This window comes from Micropterus dolomieu, linkage group LG22 (genome assembly GCF_021292245.1).
Source record: "Micropterus dolomieu isolate WLL.071019.BEF.003 ecotype Adirondacks linkage group LG22, ASM2129224v1, whole genome shotgun sequence".
In the NCBI taxonomy this organism is placed as follows: Eukaryota; Metazoa; Chordata; class Actinopteri; order Centrarchiformes; family Centrarchidae; genus Micropterus; species Micropterus dolomieu.
Genome location: NC_060171.1, coordinates 21,518,036 through 21,538,453, shown reverse-complemented (window position 1 = coordinate 21,538,453; position 20,418 = coordinate 21,518,036). Strand labels below are relative to the sequence as shown.

Genomic DNA, 20,418 nt, shown 5'->3' with positions numbered 1-20,418 from the left:
GATTGAACAGAAGGATAGTGCGAATGGTAGAAAAAGAACCAAGGATAACTGCCAAAGAGATACAAGCTGAACTCCAAGGTGAAGGTACGTCAGTTTCTGATCGCACCATCCGTCGCTTTTTGAGCGAAAGTGGGCTCCATGGAAGAAGACCCAGGAGGACTCCACTTCTGAAAGAAAAACATAAAAAAGCCAGACTGGAATTTGCTAAAATGCATATTGGCAAGCCACAATCCTTCTGGGAGAATGTCCTTTGGACAGATGAGTCAAAACTGGACCTTTTTGGCAAGTCACATCAGCTCTATGTTCACAGACGAAAAAATGAAGCTTTCAAAGAAAAGAACACCATACCTACAGTGAAACATGGAGGAGGCTCGGTTATGTTTTGGGGCTGCTTTGCTGCGCCTGGCACAGGGTGCCTTGAATCTGTGCAGGGCACAATGAAATCTCAAGACTATCAAGACATTCTGGAGCGAAACGTACTGCCCAGTGTCAGAAAGCTCTGTCTCAGTCGCAGGTCATGGGTCCTCCAACAGGATAATGACCCAAAACACACAGCTAAAAGCACCCAAGAATGGATAAGAACAAAACGTTGGACTATTCTGAAGTGGCCTTCTATGAGTCCTGATCTGAATCCTATCGAACATCTATGGAAAGAGCTGAAACTTGCAGTCTGGAGAAGGCACCCATCAAACCTGAGACAGCTGAAGCAGTTTGCTCAGGAAGAGTGGGCCAAACTACCTGTTAACAGGTGCAGAGGTGTCATTGAGAGCTACAGAAAACGTTTGATTGCAGTGATTGCCTCTAAAGGTTGTGCAACAAAATATTAGGTTAGCGGTCCCATCATTTTTGTCCATGCCATTTTCATTTGTTTTATTATTTACAATATTATGTTGAATAAACAATCAAAAGAAAAGTCTGATTTCTATTAAATGTGGAATAAACAATGGTGGATGCCAATTACTTTTGTCAGTTTCAAGTTATTTCAGAGAAAATTGTGCATTCTTCGTTTTTTGTGGAGGGGTACCAACAAATTTGAGCACGTCTGTATATCTATAGCTATGTCTGCCAGGAGACAGAATTCACCATGCCAATAACTCTTATCAATTGCTTTGCTGCTTTTTATTACTGACATCCACTTTATTCCCAGGCTATGGCTATAGTGAATGAGCTGGGAATGGAGCAGCTGTGTGCAGTAATGGGATCAGGAGCTGCCACTGTGTCTCTGGCTGCCTGCCACCTGCTGCAGGTGATGTTTGAGGCTCTGACGGAGGGCATGAAAAGAGAGATCAGAGGGAAAGATGAAGCCATACTTCCTGGTGAGTCTGGGCTCTGATCATGTTTATATTTGCATTTGGCTACACATGAAAGTTGACCTATAACAAATGCCTTTCTGTGTGTGCATCACCTTTATGTCATGTGCTTTCAACGGTAAATGACTGTATGACTTTGACACAGAACCCTCTAAGGAGCTACGCTCAATGTTACGCCACCTCTTGGAAATGATGCCAGCATCTAATGTGTCGGGGCCGGGTAGAGACAGCGCCATCAACCTCCTGGTCAAACAAGTTCCTCGCAAGTCCTTAAAAAACCCAGATAACTCTCTCACGTTGTGGGTTATAGACCAGGGTATGAAACACACCTGCATATAATGTAAAATCTTTTGAATTCATTTGCTATGATAGATACAAAAAGACTTATGCCAAACCATTTAAATTTTTTTGTGTAGTTGCGCCACCATGGGAAGGAGAAGAAAGTGTTTGTTTCCAAATGTCAAATGAAATTTGCCAATGGCCTCAGCTTCAAACATTCTGTCACCAGTTTTATCTGGCATTGCTGCAGCCACATTAATGAACTCCTTGTATTCCTGCAGGACTGAAGAAAATCCTGGAGGTGGCCGGAACAGTCCCTGAGCTCTCAGGAGGACCACCTCTTACCGACAACTCCCACATGAGCTGCTCAGTCTTGCTTAACAAACTTTACGATGACTTAAATGGTGACAAAGAGAGGGAGAACTTCAACAAACTTTGTGAAGAATATGTACAGTGAGTTGACCACTGAAATGTGTGTTAGTAATTCCCCTTGAGCTGCTTAATACTGCAATAAAATATGAACATGGAAAAAAAAAAAAACTTACTACAGGCTATAAAAAAGGGGCATTCTTTCATTCTTTTCATTTTTCTGGGTAGGCAACACTTTAGCCGAACTGACCTAGACGCCAAACTGCGAGCCATCCAGACAGTATCGGTACTCCTCCAAGGACCGAGCGACGTGGGTAACAGAACTCTGGAGATGTCAGGAATGATTGATGCAGTGATCTCTCTGTGTGCCTCCGAAGATGTCACTCACCAGCAGATAGCTGTGGAGGCTCTTATCCATGCTGCAGGCAAGGCCAAGAGAGCCTCGTTCATCACAGCCAACGGCGTGGCACTTCTGAAGGACCTCTACAAGAAGAGCAAGAATGACAGGATACGTGTGAGAGCCCTGGTGGTGAGTGCTGCATCAAAGCAAGTATATTAATTTCAGACAGTTGGAGAAGAGAACACGTCTAAATAAAGATAAATTAACTTTGGATTCTGATGGTTGTTACACAGGGTTTGTGCAAGCTTGGATCAGCGGGGGGGACAGATTTCAGCATGAAACAGTTTGCAGAGGGATCCACGCTAAAGCTCGCCAAGCAGTGCAGGAAGTAAGTTTGCCCCGTGTTGAATATTGAACCTGGGTATAGATTAAGAGAAATGTGTCATGCCTGATCCTCACTGTTACATAACCTGATTAACAACAGATAATGAGTGGTTTCTTGGATTTGAAATAAGAAGCAAGCTGTATCTTTTTCTCTTTTAGGTGGCTGTGTAATGAGTCTCTGCCCGCAACCTCCCGCCGGTGGTCTGTGGAAGGCCTGGCCTACCTCACCTTTGATGCTGATGTGAAGGAGGACTTAGTAGAAGACAAGAAGGCTCTCCTGGCTATGTTTGAACTAGCAAAGGTTTGATTGCTGATTGTAATTGTAGGTTTTAGTACTTTTAGTAGTAGACAATACAGGGCAATTATAAAGTCAAGATTCCTCGCACAAGAGCTTCTTAGTGGTTGTTCTGATATTTATTTTTCTTTGGTATTTGAAAACACACAAATGTTTTTATAGTGTTGACTGGGATAGTTTTGACAACCTGTGTTTTTCTTTGTTCCTGCAGTCTGAGGATAAGACGGTGCTGTTTGCTGTGGGCTCCACATTAGTGAATTGCACCAACAGCTATGATGTGGAGAAGCCAGACCCACAGATGGTGGAGCTGGCAAAGTATGCAAAACAGCATGTGCCTGAGGAGCACCCCAAGGTACCATTTAAATTGTCCTTTTTTCATATAGAGAAAACATCACACAATATTCCTTTTAGTACTTTAAATATTGGCGGTTTTACATGAACCTGTCTTGTTATGTGTCAGGATGCACCTTCCTATGTCGAGAAAAGACTAGTGAAGCTGCTGGAGGCTGGTGTGGTGTCTGCGTTGGTGTGTATGGTCAAACAGGAGAGTCCTGCCCTCACTGAGGCTTGTAGGGAGTGTATCGCCAGGTAGGAAAATGGCAGTAAGTCATTTCCACTCACTGTTCTCTCTATAGACTTTCTATTAATGCCATTTCTCACGGCAGGGTGTTCTTGGCTTTGGTGGAACGACAGGAAGACAGAGGCACAGTGGTGGCACAGGGTGGAGGAAAGGTACAGCTCACTGATAAATATTCTAAGTTTAGTCTACACACTGAACACCCATCTAAACACCTTGCTTTAGGAGGTTTACATGATTTTATGTGAACTGTTTTCCACCACAGGCTTTGATCCCACTGGCATCGGACAACACAGATGTCGGTAAAATCAAAGCAGCACAAGCATTGGCAAAAATAACCATCACATCTAATCCAGTGATTGCCTTCCCAGGAGAAAGGGTGAGAATAGCACGCTGTAAAAATCATCTTTGGCACAAAAAAACCCTAAAGAAATCCTACTGAACCATGTCTCACTTTTTGTTGTCAGATCTATGAGGTGGTGCGTCCCCTTGTCAGTCTTCTGAATCTTGAATGCACCCTCCTGCAGAACTTCGAGGCGCTCATGGCTCTCACCAACCTGGCTGGCATCAGTGATCGACTCAGGTTGGCCACTAGGGGGAAGTCTCTCCTAAGAATAAAAATACATGTTCAAAATACTCAGTCTTGTTTACAGAAACCAGACCTCAGTATTTCTTTAGTTTTTCCTTGTGTACATCTGACAAATGTACTTTCCTCAAAGAAAGAATTTCATAAATGTAGTCACAGATGTGTCATTTTTATGACACTTGATTTAAATAACCCTAACCGGCAGGATCCTAAAAATTTAAAAAGCTGTGTAAATATTCTTACCAGGACTTTTGGGGGCAATCCCAAGTCTCAACTGATAAGCAAAATGCACATCAAGTCTCAAGTTTTCACTTCCTTTCAGAATGTATCGTTCATTCTATGTGTATATGTTTCACAGACAAAAGATCATAAAAGAGAAGGCAGTCCCAAAAATTGAAGGCTATATGTTTGAGGAGCACGACCTGGTCCGAGCTTCTGCCACAGAGTGCATGTGTAATTTGGTTTTAAGCACAGAGGTAAGACACGCATTCATAAATGTTGTATGGCACAAATATGCTGAAAAGTAAAAGCATCGGGTGTGTCCTCAGGTGCAGAAGCTGTACCTGGCCACAGGGAACGATCGCCTGAAGCTGCTTGTGCTCTACAGCGGAGAGGACGACGAGAGGCTGAGAAAAGCTGCTGCGGGAACTCTGGCCATGCTGACCGCTGAGCAGCCAGAGCTCTGCGCCCGCATCCCTGGAACAGTAAGCAGTTCGCTGTCCCCACACATCCATCAACTCGGCACTGTCGCATACTAAAAAGATTAATTTTTGCTCTCTTCTCAGACGACCCACTGGCTAGAGATTGTACAAGCGCTGTTGCTCGCTGAAATATCCGACCTGCGTCATCGTGGAGTAGTCATAGTTCTAAACATGATGCAGGCGGAGAAGAGTCTGGCTGAGATGCTCATGGAGAGTGAAGTTCTGGAGATTCTTTCTGTCTTGGCAAAGGGAGGAGAGGGCATACCGGAAGCTGTTTCTAAGATAGCTCAGAACTGTCTGGACAAGGCCGTGGAGTACGACATCATCAGGACCAGGGATGGGAAGGAAAGGGGCAAAGGAACTGAACCCTGAATACGCCACTGCAGCTTGTGGATGTGCCTTCTGGCTGTGTTTGAGTATTATGTGGGACCAGTGAAATCATTTCACTTTAGCAGAAAATCAGTTTTGGTTTGAATGGTAAAAGCGAATACTGAAATGCTCATGTGTCTTAACCAAAACCTGTGAAAAGCAATATAAATTAATGAAGAAAGGGATTATATGAAAACCAGCAGATACTCTCAGATGTGTTTTGTGACAAATGAGCTTTTGTTGCTGTTTCACATTGCTTTCCCACTGATTGTATTTATCCTAATTATACTGTACCAATAGTGTATGTTCCACTTGGAGACAAATAAGGCTACTCTATACATTCTTTACTAAAGCTTACAATTCCTTGGTATTTCCCAACCGTTTTCATTTGTCATTATTCCACAAAATACATTTATACACTACTGTATTCATTCTTTGTAATATTTTACCCTAAACGCATCATGTGTCAAAATGCAAACCTTACATTCACACGTTCCTTCTTTGCTTTTTGTTTTTAATGTTTATTATCAAAACTAGTGTCTTAATTGCATGGTTGGTGGATTTTTGACTGAACAGGCAGAAAAATAAAACTTATCCAAATGATATTGTCACGTCCTTACAGAATTCACTATGTTCGCTGTCGAGTCCTTGCAGAAAGACAGGAGCGCATGCGCAACTACGGTACCAAACTTAACCGTGTTGTAACTGCGGGCAACTGCGTTGCACGGCTGAGCGGCGTTTCCATGAGACAGCAAACTGAGTTAAAGCGCTTCCAATGCGGTGGTTCGGGTTTGGCTTCAACGCATTTGGACAGATATGTGTCCATGAGAAATTAATTAAAGGACAGTGTAGCGACGCTGTCAAAGTGATTAGCCCGACAGAGCTAACGTTAGCTAGCCATGCGGACAGACGCGGCTGCCGCTTGAAGACTGATGGTCAAATTAGAGCAAGTTGGAGTCGAAGAGCATCTTTGCATTTAGATGGTAAAATAAACTGCACCAGAGATAAAGCAAGCAGCGTTAACAGCTCTGGTTGGACACTCTTATGACATGTAATATAACAGTGTATAATATCACAATACTTAGGTATTAACTCCCGCATTCATCTTGCTCTCTGTTAATGCAGGTGACAGCTGTGTGTGCCTAGCTGGTTTCGGGGCACTCATCTCCAATGAGTCCTGTGGTATTTCTATGAAAGAGAGCCGTGGCTGTAAAGATGCCTACATCAGTGAGTTGTACCTGACCCTCGCTTTCCCGGACAGAATTGAGTCCTGGGATCTGCAGACGAAAGAGAAGAGTGCATCATGGAGCATGGAAGTAAAAACAGAAAGCTCTGGTAATGTATATCCAAATCTCCTTTGACAGCTACTAGAAGTAGGTTGTGATAATTGGCTGAACAGGAAACTTACTGCTGCTTTCCCAGGACCCCCTATGAATCTCCCATTGGTCCCTGGGGGTTACATAGCCACGAAACCTCCCTTCTACCGCTCCTTATCGCCACACCTGAAAGCCAAGAGTCTGGCACTGAGTGCAGAGCATGCCATCCTTCTCAGTGCCTCTGGAGCTGTGTACACCTGGGGACTGGGCAGGTATACCTCATACTCGCATGTTGCATGTCTTTATTGGGAATCTTTGCAATAACAACATCAAGCACATCTTTAGATTTTGTGCATTTTAATTCGACAGCCATGGTCAGTTGGGGCACGGAGACCTTACCTCTGAGGAGGAGCCCAGGGCAGTGGAGGCACTCTGGGGAATGCCCATGAGCCATGTAGCTACAGGAGGTTGGCATTCTGTCTGCATTAGTGGTAAGTGGCATACAAAGTGTTGGCAGTGAAAAAAAGTTATGCCCTCTACTTGAGAAATCAAATGACCTCAAATGACCTTTTCTCCAGATGGGGGTGACCTTTATGTGTGGGGCTGGAATGAAAGTGGCCAGCTCGGACTTCCCTCACGAGGTCTGAGGAAAGCACTGCAGCAGCAAAGTAGCCAACAAGCAGGTATATCTGTTTGCCTATTTAACATATACAGTAAAAAGGACAAACTCATATTTTGTATCTATCAATCCAAATACTTTGAAATTAGCTGAGATCTTAATGTACCCCAGTACATCACTCAAAGCTGCTTTGTTTTCTGTGTGGCATATATGACAGTTACCATACTCCATGCTTCAGTATGGACATTTTCTACAGCATCTATAAAGGATTCTTGCCAAGTGAACAATGAGGGGAAAAAACTGTTTCACCATTAGGCCTGTGGATCCACTGTCATTATATCTGAAAAGAGACATCATTGTCAGGTTTTTCCAAATGTATTCCATCAAGCTTTATTGTACTTACTAGGTGAGCTCAAAATATTTGCATATTCACAAACCTTTTAAGTGTATGGTGTAAATGTATGTTCACTGAAGAACCACCCCCTTAACTTATTTCATATGTTGCAAGGTATGATGCTGATAGTAGTCGCTTAGTTACTTATGTTGTAGTAAATCGTAAAAACTGCAACATTAACTACATTGAACAGGAGCACCATGCAAAGATGCCAGCACATCTCCCCATGAAGAGCCACAAGAGGGAGAGAAACATGAAGATGTATTCATATCAATCCAAGCATTCCCGGCTCTGCTGGATATCACTCCATCATGTGAGATCAGCACAGTCAGCTGTGGCTGCCGCCACACAGCTGCAGTAACGAGTAAGAAACCTCACATGACAGTGGGTCTATATTGATGCAAATTATTTGGCAAGCCAATGTCACCTATATCTCATAATTTCTAATTTCAGCCACAGGTGACCTCTACACTTGGGGCTGGGGTAAGTTTGAATTTGGAGATAAACTGACACCTAAACAGATTTTTCATCTGTTGAAAATGTGTTGCATCTTTTGTAGCATGTTCCCAGTACCAGTTAATTAATCAGCAATCTTAGATCACATTTCAGGTATATGTTGAACTCCATCTTTCCTTCTATTACCATTTCAGGTGACTACGGCCAACTTGGACACCAGACTTTAATGAGTTCAGATGAGCCCCAGCTTGTGGAGTTCTTCAGGGAGCAGCAGATGCGTGTGGTTGATGTTGTGTGCGGGGCATGGAACACTTTTGCTGCTGTCGTCAAGGAGGAAGTAGCTCGGTCTTAAAAATATAAATAGGAACACTGGACTTCGGACAACATACAATACATCCATCCATCCATCGTCAACTGCTTATCCTGCGTAGAAGGTCGTGGGGGGCTGGAACCAATCCCAGCTGACTTTGGGCGAAAGGCGGGGTACACCCTGGACAGGTCGCCAGTCCATCACAGGTCACATACAATACATATATATACACAAATGTTACTTTCTTTTTTTCATTTGTCTGTATAAAAATGTAAATGAGTAGTTTGTGGAAATATTTTTAATTTTAAAAAAAAATCACAGGCTTTATATTACACAAACAATACATAAAACAGTTAATGTAGTAAAATCCACAGGTAAATATAATTTAAGGCAAATCCCTAAAATTGTTCTAATTGAAAATTAAACACCATATGAGAGTTAAAGGGGGATGCATTTCCACAGCCCACCACAGGTCTTCACAGCACAATCTTGAAAGAACTGTGGAGAAATCAATTTAACAGAACTAATTAGTTAAAGTGAACAAAATGCTGGTGATTAAAGTACATATCATTGATAACTGCGATTATCACTCACCTGACAAAATCTGGCGACCTTGAAATGACATGCTGGAACTCCGAGAGGTTCACAGTTCCATCCTTGTCAATGTCCGACTCTTCGAGAATCTACAAAACATGCCATGGAAACAAATGTAAAGCCCCCTGACGCATAAGTGTACCAACCTGCGAACGGTCAAGCTGTTTTCACCATCAAGTGTTTCTACATCGTCAGAGCCTCAGTGAACTCACATTGCTGATGAGCTGTCTCATTTCGTCGGGTGTTAGTCTCGTGTCATCTGTCTCACCGGTCAGGCAGTTAACCAGCTTCTCCAGATCAACAACATCAAGAGTCCCATCGTCATCAAAGTCTGAAAACATTAACATGCTTAATCCACTGATTGAGAGCCTTACATGTATTATTAAAACCAGCTGATTTCTATCATCTTATTTACCAAATATACGGAATGCATAGTGGGATTTGATTTCCAGAGCAGCAGAGTCGCTGAAGGCACTCAAGAGGTCCAGAAAGTCCTCAAATGTGAGGCTCCCATCTTTGTGTTCCGATGTTGAGAACACATGGCAGATTCTTTTACTGAATGGGTTGGACTGAGACAGGAGCAAGTACGTGGCAAGGCAAGTTTATTAGTATAACACATTTCAACAACAAGGTAATTCAAAGTGCTTTACATAAAACATAAAAGCAACAGGGAGATTAAAAAAAAAAAAAAGATAAAATTAATAAAAACATGGGTCAGAACAGTTTATCAGTACTTGAGGCGCTCCCTCCGCAACACACAAAGCACAGGACGATCCCAGGTGTACGATGAGACCGACCAGTGAGCAGTCCACATAACACCACATCTCTGTTTTACTGTAATATAGCTTTTCACCTTTAGCTCTGGCAGAGTTAGAATCCTCTCCATCGGTACTCTGGCATTTGGAAGGCCTTTCTCATCTTTCGTGAGCAGTTCAGCGAATCTCTTGTGAGCACTTAAAAAACAACAAAAATAGCTTAAAGACGGATCGCAGTATGTGCTGCTAGATCGATTAAAATGCTTTTTTTTAAAAAGATAGTAACGTTAATCTGGCACGCAGCTGATCACTTACAGGAGAATTTCTTGTTTTGTCAAGAATGTCAGCTCCTAAAAGTAAAAGAAAGTATATTAGAATGGTAAAATTAGATTAAAATGAAACTGTAACTTCACCACGTTAGTGTTAGTTTTATAAGTCTGACTTCCTATTATACATTCATGGTTTGACTAACTGTTAAGTGAGATTAGCAACATTAGCTTTCACTGTCTTAATACGCGTGATCACAAGCGGTAACATTAGTTCTATAAATTGCCATTATTATGTTTAACGTCACTATAGGAGAAACTACAACTACACACCACAAGTAAATCACACTGTACTTCTGATGACAAGACCCAAATGAAAACATTTGCATTAAAGCGTTAAAATAGCCACGACGTTGCCCGTGGTTATAACGGGCGTAACAACTAACGTTACTGTTCTCAACTTCAGCCACTCGGTTAACTATATCATTTTGCTTTCGGATACTTTGCTTTTGGGCACTTACTTGATATTCTGAGAGCAAATCCTTCCCAAGTTGACTTGCCGTAGTACCCATCTTGAAACTATCGACTCGAAATTGTACTTTTGTTGTTGTAAACACCGAACTACTAGACAAGTAGTGAGTTTTGCAGCGCTTACTTCCGGTATATGGCTGGTAATTGGATTCCCTTTCCTGTATTTAGCCACGTAACTGTTTCCATACTGACGTACGTACAAACAATCTCCTATCGTTACCAAAGGGCAACAACCAACAGGTGGCAAACCTGTGTATTTATTTTGACCATTTGACACAGTAAACATTTTGCTTCCACGTTGCTTGTCCGTCTTGGTGGGGGCAATTTGTTGCCTTTGTAACAAATAGTTGAGAGGTGACAGGAAACAAGAGGGGAGAAAGCGGCTGAATATTGTGCAACTGCAAAGGGTCCTGGATGGAATCAAACTGGTGACGTTGAATCACAGTATACATGTAGTAGGCCTACCAAAAGTGCCCACCATCCCATCGTTTAACTACTTCAGTGTACCACAATATAAAAAGGTTCCAGCAAAATATATTCCATGTTACTAATAGTTTTAGGCTAAGTTTAGCCCATAATTGGCAGTAAGCTGTAAAAAAGTAAAATATAACCCTATTTGCAGGAGGGCCAGGTGGTGTGCAAAGAACTCTAAAGTCACAGTATTAATGTCACTTACTATTGTAGTGTATAAAATATAATATACAAAACGGAAATACTCAAATGAAGTCATTTTATAGTACAAAACTGTATCTTTCCATATTTGCTGTTTGTTTTGTTTAAACTGATCATTAATCTTGTCTCATGCCATCTAGTGGTGGAAGTTTACAACTTTCCATAATAAAGTAAAGCTCAAATAACTGTAAATAATCTGTAAATAATCTTCATTTTATTGTTAATTTACAACAAACAGCACCATTTTTTAGTTATTATTTCTGAACTAAAATCAGTGCATCAATGCATTTTCTTCTATAAACAAAATCTGTTAATAAGGCATACTAGTACACAAACATTTAGAAAAGAAACGTAATCATAAATCTACAAAACCGCAGCTTCAGGCAAAGTATCAATTTACATTCGCTAACTGATTTTTCTGAACAACACTGAATGAAGATGAGAAATAGAGGAGGATCTTCACAGAAAGATCAGGAAATGATCAGTTCAACGCTTGAGAGGGAGACGACCTAAGCTCCTGGATTTGTCTCCCAGTCTGTTGTATCTGAAATTTAAAAACAAATATAAAACACTGAATTACTCTCAATGCAGGACCCAGAATAATGAGTGAAACGGGTAGGAAGTCTTAAGTGCTAAGGAGATTTGTGTTTGGTAGAGCTGTTTCGCATTGTCAGAGAAGATTTGGCATATTTTTCATGAGCGCAACCCACATACTCGACTCTGCTGCTCGTTCCACAAATGCATGTTCCTTACAAATGTGGCACCATTTAAAAGGAAAATAAACAGGCTTCCCGGTGATATGATTTATTGCCAACAAGCATTGTTACAACAAAGAAATAGTCTACCAAACACAAATTTCCTCGCTTTTTGTTTGTAGTTTATATGTAACCATTCCCTACATTTCTTTTACATCCTACTTGGCCACTAATCTCATCACAGAAGTAATTTAATTCCTACTAAATATAACAACTTTTAAAGTGTTTATTCTTAACAGATTGTACCTGTCATTTTTGTTCCCTCCTTGGTCTCAGCTGGAACACCGATCCCATACTCATTTTCGGCGGTGACTCTGAAAAAGTAGATTCCTCCCTCCTCCAGGTCAGACACCTTGTAGGACAGTCGGCGACATTTATCCGTGAGTCTTGTCCACCCTTTTCTGCTGATGTCCCGTATATCTACAAGGTAGTTGTTGACAGGGGCTCCTCCCTCATTCTCTGGGATGTCCCAGGAAACAGTGGCAGAGTTCTTGGTCACATCTTTAACTGCTACATGAGTTGGTGGACCAGGTGAATCCAAAACCCTCACCTTCAGTGTCAAAGAGACAGATCCAGCAACATTTTGCAGTTTCACAGTGTATTTGCCAGAGTCATCACGTGTTGCCCCTTCCACTGTAATAGAGGTGACGGAGCTGCTGGTGTTGATCAGTCCTCTGACTCTCAGATCTACATCTGCTTTATCCCATGTCACACTAGGAACAGGTTTGCCTGTGAAAGGCACAGTCAAAGTGAAGGAGCTGCCATCTTTAACAAGCAGGGTCTTCCTCATCTCGGTGCTAACATCAAACCTGGGCTCCTCCTCTCTCTCCATGGCCACCTGAGGATCTGTTTCAGGACTGGGCTCGCTGATGCCAATCTTATTTATGGATCTCACAATAAACACATACTCTGTCCCAGAAGTGAGTCCAGTAACTGTAAACTCAGTTTTATCTGTGTTATACACACCAACAGTCCAGTCTTCTTCTGTTGACTTTCTGAATTCAACTTTGTACCCAGTGACTGCTGCTCCACCATCAAACAGCGGCTTGTTCCATGACAGAGTGATAGAGGACCTGGATGAATCCATTATGGTGGGTTTGGCAGGAGGGCAAGGTAGAAACTTTGGATCCTCTGCCAGGGTGAGTGGGCATGGAAGACTGGGTTCACTTAACCCAGCAGCATTCTCAGCAAAAACTCTAAATTCATACTCGCATCCCTCGTGCAGACAGGAGGCTTTGACACGTAGGTCATAGACTGGTTTCTTATTGACACGAACCCAGCGAACACCCTGCTTTTCCCTCTTCTCTATAATGTAACCGCTGATACGACTGCCGCCATCAGTGACAGGTCTCTTCCAGCAGATAGTCATAGCATCACTTGTTGCACTTGTGACCTCAACATCCATCGGAGCAGATGGGATACTAAAGGGATCCATGGCCTTGATAGGCTCACTTTCCAAATTCTCACCTTCCCCATACTTGTTCACTGCCCTTATCCTAAAAAGGTATTCATTACCTTTGAGCAGCTTGGTTATTTTGCAAGTAGTTGCCATCATGTCACCGTACACAAGGATCCAAGCTACGCGGCTGGTTTCACACTTCTCAACAATATAGTACATGATTTCAGCACCGCCATTCTCATGAGGGGGTCCCCATGATAGGGTGCATTTGTCTGCTGATAATCCCGACACTTCCAGAGGTCCAGCGGGTGGACCGGGCCTGTCCAGGACCTTGCAGGTGATAGCCTTAGATGTAGTACCCCCTGTATTTTGTAGGGTCAGAGTATACTGTCCAGAGTCTTTCCTCACACTTTCTCGGATAAGTAGAGAGGTATGCACCTTTGTTGCAGTTATCTCAACCCTTCCCTTAGTGCCAATATTTCTACCATTCTTCAACCAAAACACAGTAGGGTTGGGGCGACCGGAGATGTCAGCATCTATTCTTAGGAGCTCTCCTGCTTTGACAACCAACACCTGTCTGTATTTGTCTTCCAAGATAATTTTGGGTGGCTCCACGTCATGCTGCACTGTAACTGGTCCTGTGGTTTCAGAAGAGGCACTAAAGAGCTCAGCTGCATTTTTTGCAATCACACGAAAATCATACTCCTCACCCTCTGTGAGGCCAGTCACTTCCAAGAAGGTGTCCTGTAAGTTGGTGAAGTTGCACTTTAGCCAGCAACTATCTGGCAGCTCTTTACGCTCAACAATGTAGCCAGTTATTTTAGCCCCACCATCATATTCTGGTTTGTCCCATGAGAGGGAAACTGAGCTGTTGGTTATATTGGTGACTGTGAGGTTGCGTGGGGGATCGCACTGGTCTCTTGCCGCTACAGGCTCGGATGCCTTACTGCATGGTCCTATACCAGCCCTATTCTCAGCAGAGACCCGAAACTCATATATCAGACCTTCTTCAACACTTGTTACTTTGAACTGGTTCTCAGTCACTGGGCTTCTGTTTAACTTTGTCCACAAAATACTGCTTTGATCTTTGCATTCAATATGATAACCAATAATCGGGCTGCCACCATCATTGTCTGGCTTGCTCCATGCAACCACCATGATGGACTTTGAGGCATTCACAACACGGAGATTGGTTGGCAGACCAGGCGGCTTAAAGGGATACTGGGCAAAAACAGCATCAGACTCAACAAAGTGGCTCTTGCCATAGCGATTCTCTGCAGCGATACGAAACTGGTATTCAGTGCCCTGTGTCAGGCGGGAAATTTTGATTGATGTTCTAGCCACTGTAGCTGACACAGTCTGCCATACTGTGCTGCCTGTATCTCTCTTCTCAACAACATAATTACTGATTTGACACCCGCCAGTATAATGTGGGGGCTGCCATGACAAAGACATAAAGTCAGCACTCACTTCATCCACACTGAGGTCACTTGGTGGTCCAGGTCTTTCAAAAACATTAACAAAGATTTCAGCAGTTGTCGTTCCAACTGAGTTGACCAGGGTCATTTCATACTTGCCACAGTCTATTCTGGTTGCATCTTTGATAATAATCTGAGATGATGTGTCAGATGTGTGTACATTTACCCTGCTCGTCTCTTTTATCAAGTTGCCATCTTTCTTCCAGGCCACTGTTGGCAGTGGTACACCCTTGAATGGAACATCGATTTTTAAATCATTTCCTGCCCTCACACTGAATGTGTTGGACAGCAAATTAATAATGGGCTCAGCCCTATTATCATTTACTATAACTGGTGCGAAAAGAGACTTTGGTTCACTTTTTCCCTTTTCATTCAAAGCACTTACTCTAAAGAAATACTCCTTTCCTTTTTCCAGCCCATTAATAGTCACTTCCTGTGCTTTACTCTCTGAACATATTGTCCATGTGTCATCTCCCTTAATCTGCATTTCTACAATATAACACGTGATTTTGCTTCCTCCATCATGGTCAGGCTTCTCCCAAGAGAGTCTTGCATTATTGCAAGTAACATCACTGAGAGTGATTTTGCCAGGAGGCAGTGGAGCTTCAGACACTTTAACAGCCTCAGTGGTCTCTACTGGCAGTCCAGCCCCAAAATCATTCACAGCAAGGACACGGAAATAATAGAAACATCCTTCCTGGAGATTGTCAATCTTGTATGAGTTTCTCACACAGTTGCTACAGATGCTTGAAAATGCCTTCCTAGCCTCCTCTCGCTTTTCTACGATGTAGTGTGAAATCTTTGCTCCACCGTCAATGAGAGGTGCGTCCCAGGAGATGGACACGGAGTCTCTCTTTACATCCTTTACCTGTAAGTTTGTTGGTGCGCTGGGGGAATCCAATACCCTGACATTGATAAATGCTGATTTAGAGCCACTGCAGTTCTCAGCAGTCAACACATATTTTCCTGTGTCATTTCTATTGACATTCTCGATCAATAACTCAGTGTAGGAGCTTGTTACTTCAATTTGAGCACGCTCACTGAGAGTGCCACCTTCCTTTGACCACTTAATCTCTGGCTCTGGCCTTCCTCTGATGGTGACAAAGAGACGTAATGTGGAACAGGCTCGAACACTGACAATCTTTCTCAAGGTAGTCTCCAACTCAATCTCAGGTGCCTCTAGTTTTTCAGCAGCTACCACAGACCCAGGTAGATCCACATATTCTCCAACTCCAGCGGCATTCATTGCACATATACGAAAATTGTACTCTGCATTTTCTCTCAGTCTCTTTACAGTGTAGTTTGTGTCCTCTACACCTGTGCTCGGTGTGCATGTGATCCATTCATCTTCTGCTGCTTCTTTCATCTCAACTGCAAATCCACTGATGGCTGCTCCACCATCATAAATGGGCTTTGACCAGGTCAGAGATATAGTACTGCTGGAATAATCTGTCACTTTGGGGTTGGTAGGAGGACCAGGTGGGTAAGTAGCTTCACATACTTTTATGTACTCACTTGGCTCACTGGGTGCACCCACACCGGCAGCATTCTCTGCCAATACTCTAAACTGATAGAAATGTCCCTCAGCGAGACCTGTGCATCTGAAACGCAAGTCATTTAGTCTTCTCTTGTTGCATTTAGTCCACCTGACACCCTCTTTGTCACGTTTCTCCAGGATGTAGCCATCAATCTCTGAGCCTCCATCAGTCTCAGGCCTTTCCCATGTTAGCACTATAGAGTCACCAGTCACAGTGCTGACTGTAGGGGTAGATGGTGCACTTGGTGTCGTAAAAGGGTTTTGTGCAATGAAGGGATCTGATTCCAGAAATTCACCAACACCAAATGTATTCACGGCAGCAATCCTGAATATGTATTCTTTACCTGGTACCAGCTTTGTCACTTTGTAACTGACAGCTTCAACTTGAGGATCAACCCCAGTCCATGTAACACGACTGGTCTCTCTTTTTTCAATGATGTAGTGGGAAACACTGGCACCGCCATCGTTTACAGGGGGGTTCCAGTGAAGATTACATTTTTCTGCACTGACAACTTTCAACTTCAGAGGTCCATCTGGAGGACCAGGTCTATCCAGGACCTTCACATGAACTGGGATAGATGTAGTTCCGCCAATGTTGCTGAGGCTCAAGACAAAGTGTCCCCCATCCACTCGTATACAGTCCCTGACTGTCAGAGTTGTGTGAGTGAGGGTGTTTTTGACCTCCATTCTCTGGGTAGCTTTGTCAATTTCTTTTCCATCCTTCAGCCATGTTACTTCTGGGAGGGGCTTCCCAAAGAAATCTGCATCAATAACGAATGTCTCACCAGCCTGAACAACAGTAGTACTCTTGTACTTAGGATCAATGAATGCTGTGGGTCCTTCAATAACATCCTGAGCGATGATGGTTACACTTTCTGAAGGTGTGCTCCAAACACCAGCACCATTCTTAGCAGTTACTCTAAACTCGTAAGTTTGGCCTCCGGTCAGACCTGTGAGTGTGAACTGATTCTCAATAACATTGGTGAAGTTTGCCTTCATCCATCTGCCATCCGGGAGCTCCTTCTTTTCAACAACGTAGCCCGTAATGGTGCTTCCACCATCAAACCTGGGTTTTGCCCACTGAAGTGTGATGTTCTCTCTAGTAATGACAACAGCTTCAGGTTTACCAGGTGGATCACAGGGGTCTCTTGCCACATATGATTCAGAGATCTTGCTAGATGGGCTGAGTCCAGCAATATTCTCAGCAAAGACTCGGAATTCATATTCAATGCCTTCCACTAGTCCACTTGTTTTGAAGCGGGCATCAGGTATAACAAGTTTGTTCAGCTTGGTCCATAAAATGCTGTTCTTTTCCTTGCGTTCAAGGTGATAGCCAACGATAGGGCTGCCTCCATCTTTGGCTGGAGGCTCCCATTCAACCACCATGCTGTACTTTGTCACTGTGGATGCAAAGGGAGTGCCAGGAGCAATTGGCACACTAAAAGGATATTGTGCAGTTACAATAGGAGAGGTGATTGCAGTACTCTTTCCATACCTATTTTCTGCAAACACTCTGAATTGGTATTCACTTCCTGTCTTCAGTTTGGTGACTTTGATTGTGGTTCTTACTGTCGTTGCTGACACAGTCTGCCATTCTGTACTTGTAGTTTCTCGTTTCTCCACTATGTAGTTGTCTAGCTGACAGCCTCCTGTGTAGTCTGGTGGCTCCCAGGAAATGGTAACATAGTCAGAACTGACCTCATCAATCCTCACAGGCCCGGTGGGTGGGTCCGGCTTCTCAAGAACAACCACAGTGATTTCTCCTGTATATTTTCCAGCACTGTTGCTTGCTATGATAGCGTATTGACCAGAGTGCTCCCTGGCAGCATGTCTGATATGAAGAACTGTTAATGACGATGTATTTAAAACCTCTAGCCTCGATGTCTCTTTGACTGCCTGACCATCTTTTCTCCATTCAATCTTTGGTGCTGGGTCCCCAACCACTGGGATCTCTACTTTCAGATCTTCACCATTCTTAACAGTAAATGTGCTAAAAGTGATCTGGAGTTTTGGCTTAATAGCATTTTCCTTATCTGCTACAGGGCCAGGTTGGACCCTAGGGTTGTTTTCTCCGTTCTCCGCAGAAGTGGCAGGCTGACCTGGTGTGAGGAAAGAAAAGCATCAAACAAGAATAACATTAGATGGAATCACTATGCAGAGTCAGACCCAAGATTTATATGGTACTTGATAAATAAAATCAATCTATAGGTCTTTTAATCTGACTCATTGAAGATGATTATTTAATTTGGTTTACATGTGTTGTTATTTATGTATTATGAAAATATGGCTTCTCGGGGAAAAAACATATTATGACATTGTGTATATTGAGGAAGTCATGAAAAGATAGGACATGTATTAATAATGTTTTGAGACTGTTATAACAAATAACAAATAATAAGTAGTAACCAGTAAACAGGTGGCTGATTAGAGACAGAGTTACTGGGTTATTGTACAGGAATGGTTCTTGACACCGTGAGTCAGAAGTCAGCTGTTCATCAGAGTGATGGCCTGTGGGTAAAAAGTGTGTTGAGTGGTCGGTAGACCAGAAAAGTATAAATGTGTATGTATGCCCATTTACAACTACATTTAATATAGGCCTATCTTAGCACATAATTTATTCTAGACCTTTGGTAACAGTATATGTAACAAATGTTTCCAAGCACAAAGGTCTACATAATAACTAGACTGAGTATTTCTAGCTAGTATCTCACAGTAATAACGATCAGGAGCAGCTGAAAGCTCCACACAGTTAACAATATTTTAATTGAGATTATTTTGTTAATTATGAGTATTTTACCAAGTATTCAACCAAGTCCAGTTGCCCTTGATTTTAACCTTCGTTGGAGTATTTTACCATTTTTTCCATACATGTATGTTTATAGGAATTATCTTTTATTTTTATAACTTTTACATGTGTTAATTTAAATTGAAAAGGATTGAATTAATAATCACAATCTACACTACACAATGATAGGCTGAATGCATGGCATACCTTGGACAATGGCTTTGAAGGGTGGCTGGGAATCCTTTGCTGTGAGGTCTGCATCCGTATCTGGTGTCCTATTTATATTTAGAGTGTGGGCTTGATCCTCTGCTTTCTTTCCCGTCTACAAAAAAAATAGTACAAAACGGTCAGAGGAAAGGAAATTAAAGACACAAAGTAGTCTGTAACTGTATGGCCATATTAAAATTGCTATACAAATTCAATCATGACAGGATTTTGCCTGTAGGTTATCTTGAAGTGTGATTGGGAATAGAAACTCTTGATGGTGTTTAAAATAACTAGAGGCATGGCTGACCAGACTGCCATCTGTTCAACCAAACAAACACAGCTCTGTTATTATATTACTCTTAAAGCTCTCATAAACCATTTCACTTTAGTAAGAAACACAAGAAATGAAAATCATTAATCAAAAATAATTATTTGGTGCCCTAATTTTTTTTGCACTGTATATCAACAACTTTTATAGATAGATATTATTGCTTACAAAGTATTACATTTACAAACACAACTGCACTTACTCCGTTGTTGTTAGCTTCCATACTTTCTCTTACGAGTCCTTACTGAAATATGAGAAATTAAATGTTCATCTAGTTCAGTTTATCGGCTGGTCGAGATGCATCAACTGTGGTGAGTCCAAAAACTCTGTGGCAGACTTCACAGCTGTGCCAATCACTGCCTGCTTTATCTCCAAAAGCATGCAGTGACTAAAATAACCATGATGCCTGATTGGCCAGCTACTGATTCTTTCAAAGTTAGTTGAGCCTACATGGCTCAGCTAGGAAAAACTGGAAAGTTGCTCAACAGTAAAATATTGCGCACATACTATTTCAGTTACAAGGGGGTTTACCATATGGCTTTAGCAAATACCTTTTTGTGTGTGTGTGTGTGTGTGTGTTAACTGGGGGTTGGTTGGGTTATGGGCACATATTAAGTTAACAAGAGATTCCTGAGCAAATGGTCAGCCAGTACAATAATATTATGGGTTGGTGATGGTTACAAAACACTTTTATAAGTATACATGCATGGAATCTGCATGGATCCGTCTTCAGCAAAATGTACAGGATGTAACAGTGCCTTATTTGCCAATATGTTGTAACTATAGCCTACATGCCTCCTATTTGT

At 42.4% G+C, this 20,418-nt stretch overlaps 4 protein-coding genes across 4 annotated transcripts in view; 2 read left to right on the top strand and 2 right to left on the bottom strand.

Annotated features, from left to right (window-relative positions):
• unc45a (unc-45 myosin chaperone A) overlaps positions 1-5,815 on the top strand; it is a 9,314-nt gene extending 3,499 nt beyond the window's left edge. The window contains exons 6-19 of the mRNA XM_046036295.1: positions 1,148-1,316; positions 1,456-1,626; positions 1,871-2,042; positions 2,187-2,487; positions 2,592-2,686; positions 2,842-2,983; positions 3,189-3,329; positions 3,438-3,565; positions 3,643-3,709; positions 3,820-3,933; positions 4,022-4,137; positions 4,499-4,616; positions 4,689-4,844; positions 4,926-5,815. Of these exons, the coding sequence (XP_045892251.1) occupies positions 1,148-1,316; positions 1,456-1,626; positions 1,871-2,042; positions 2,187-2,487; positions 2,592-2,686; positions 2,842-2,983; positions 3,189-3,329; positions 3,438-3,565; positions 3,643-3,709; positions 3,820-3,933; positions 4,022-4,137; positions 4,499-4,616; positions 4,689-4,844; positions 4,926-5,213 (2,178 nt within the window). The 3' untranslated portion in view covers positions 5,214-5,815. The remainder of the gene's footprint in view (positions 1-1,147; positions 1,317-1,455; positions 1,627-1,870; positions 2,043-2,186; positions 2,488-2,591; positions 2,687-2,841; positions 2,984-3,188; positions 3,330-3,437; positions 3,566-3,642; positions 3,710-3,819; positions 3,934-4,021; positions 4,138-4,498; positions 4,617-4,688; positions 4,845-4,925) is intronic.
• Positions 5,816-5,879: 64 nt separating this feature from the next.
• LOC123961163 (RCC1 domain-containing protein 1-like) lies at positions 5,880-18,470 on the top strand. Its single transcript, XM_046036296.1, has 9 exons — positions 5,880-6,193; positions 6,336-6,545; positions 6,633-6,798; positions 6,896-7,017; positions 7,105-7,209; positions 7,733-7,903; positions 7,993-8,022; positions 8,190-8,511; positions 18,335-18,470. The coding sequence occupies exons 1-8, from the start codon at positions 5,986-5,988 to the stop codon at positions 8,345-8,347; spliced, it is 1,170 nt and encodes a 389-aa protein (XP_045892252.1). The 5' UTR covers positions 5,880-5,985; the 3' UTR covers positions 8,348-8,511; positions 18,335-18,470.
• On the bottom strand, positions 8,586-10,599 carry LOC123961166 (calcium and integrin-binding protein 1-like). Its single transcript, XM_046036298.1, has 7 exons — positions 10,442-10,599; positions 9,970-10,004; positions 9,753-9,852; positions 9,315-9,468; positions 9,112-9,230; positions 8,900-8,988; positions 8,586-8,803 (listed from the first exon to the last, which is right to left on the bottom strand). The coding sequence occupies exons 1-7, from the start codon at positions 10,490-10,492 to the stop codon at positions 8,782-8,784; spliced, it is 570 nt and encodes a 189-aa protein (XP_045892254.1). The 5' UTR covers positions 10,493-10,599; the 3' UTR covers positions 8,586-8,781.
• LOC123961616 (titin-like) lies at positions 11,358-19,934 on the bottom strand. The gene is made up of 4 exons (XM_046037120.1): positions 19,815-19,934; positions 19,285-19,399; positions 12,125-18,391; positions 11,358-11,667 (listed from the first exon to the last, which is right to left on the bottom strand). Exons 1-4 carry the CDS (start codon positions 19,833-19,835, stop codon positions 11,633-11,635), a joined length of 6,438 nt encoding a protein of 2,145 aa, XP_045893076.1. The 5' UTR covers positions 19,836-19,934; the 3' UTR covers positions 11,358-11,632.
• Positions 19,935-20,418: the final 484 nt, after the last annotated feature.

Excerpts from the sequence above, each read along its gene's own strand:
- LOC123961166 (XM_046036298.1), bottom strand. The coding sequence starts at position 10,492 with ATGGGTACTACGGCAAGTCAACTTGGGAAGGATTTGCTCTCAGAATAT. Across the intron at positions 9,853-9,969 it reads ACAAAACAAGAAATTCTCCT|TGCTCACAAGAGATTCGCTG; the intron begins GTAAGTGATCAG and ends TTGTTTTTTAAG. Across the intron at positions 9,231-9,314 it reads CTATGCATTCCGTATATTTG|ACTTTGATGACGATGGGACT; the intron begins GTAAATAAGATG and ends TAATGTTTTCAG.
- LOC123961163 (XM_046036296.1), top strand. The coding sequence starts at position 5,986 with ATGCGGTGGTTCGGGTTTGGCTTCAACGCATTTGGACAGATATGTGTC. Across the intron at positions 6,799-6,895 it reads TACACCTGGGGACTGGGCAG|CCATGGTCAGTTGGGGCACG; the intron begins GTATACCTCATA and ends TTAATTCGACAG. Across the intron at positions 8,023-8,189 it reads CCTCTACACTTGGGGCTGGG|GTGACTACGGCCAACTTGGA; the intron begins GTAAGTTTGAAT and ends TTACCATTTCAG.
- LOC123961616 (XM_046037120.1), bottom strand. The coding sequence starts at position 19,835 with ATGGAAGCTAACAACAACGGA. Across the intron at positions 19,400-19,814 it reads TGGAAGCTAACAACAACGGA|ACGGGAAAGAAAGCAGAGGA; the intron begins GTAAGTGCAGTT and ends TTTTTTTTGTAG. Across the intron at positions 18,392-19,284 it reads CTTCAAAGCCATTGTCCAAG|GTCAGCCTGCCACTTCTGCG; the intron begins GTATGCCATGCA and ends TCCTCACACCAG.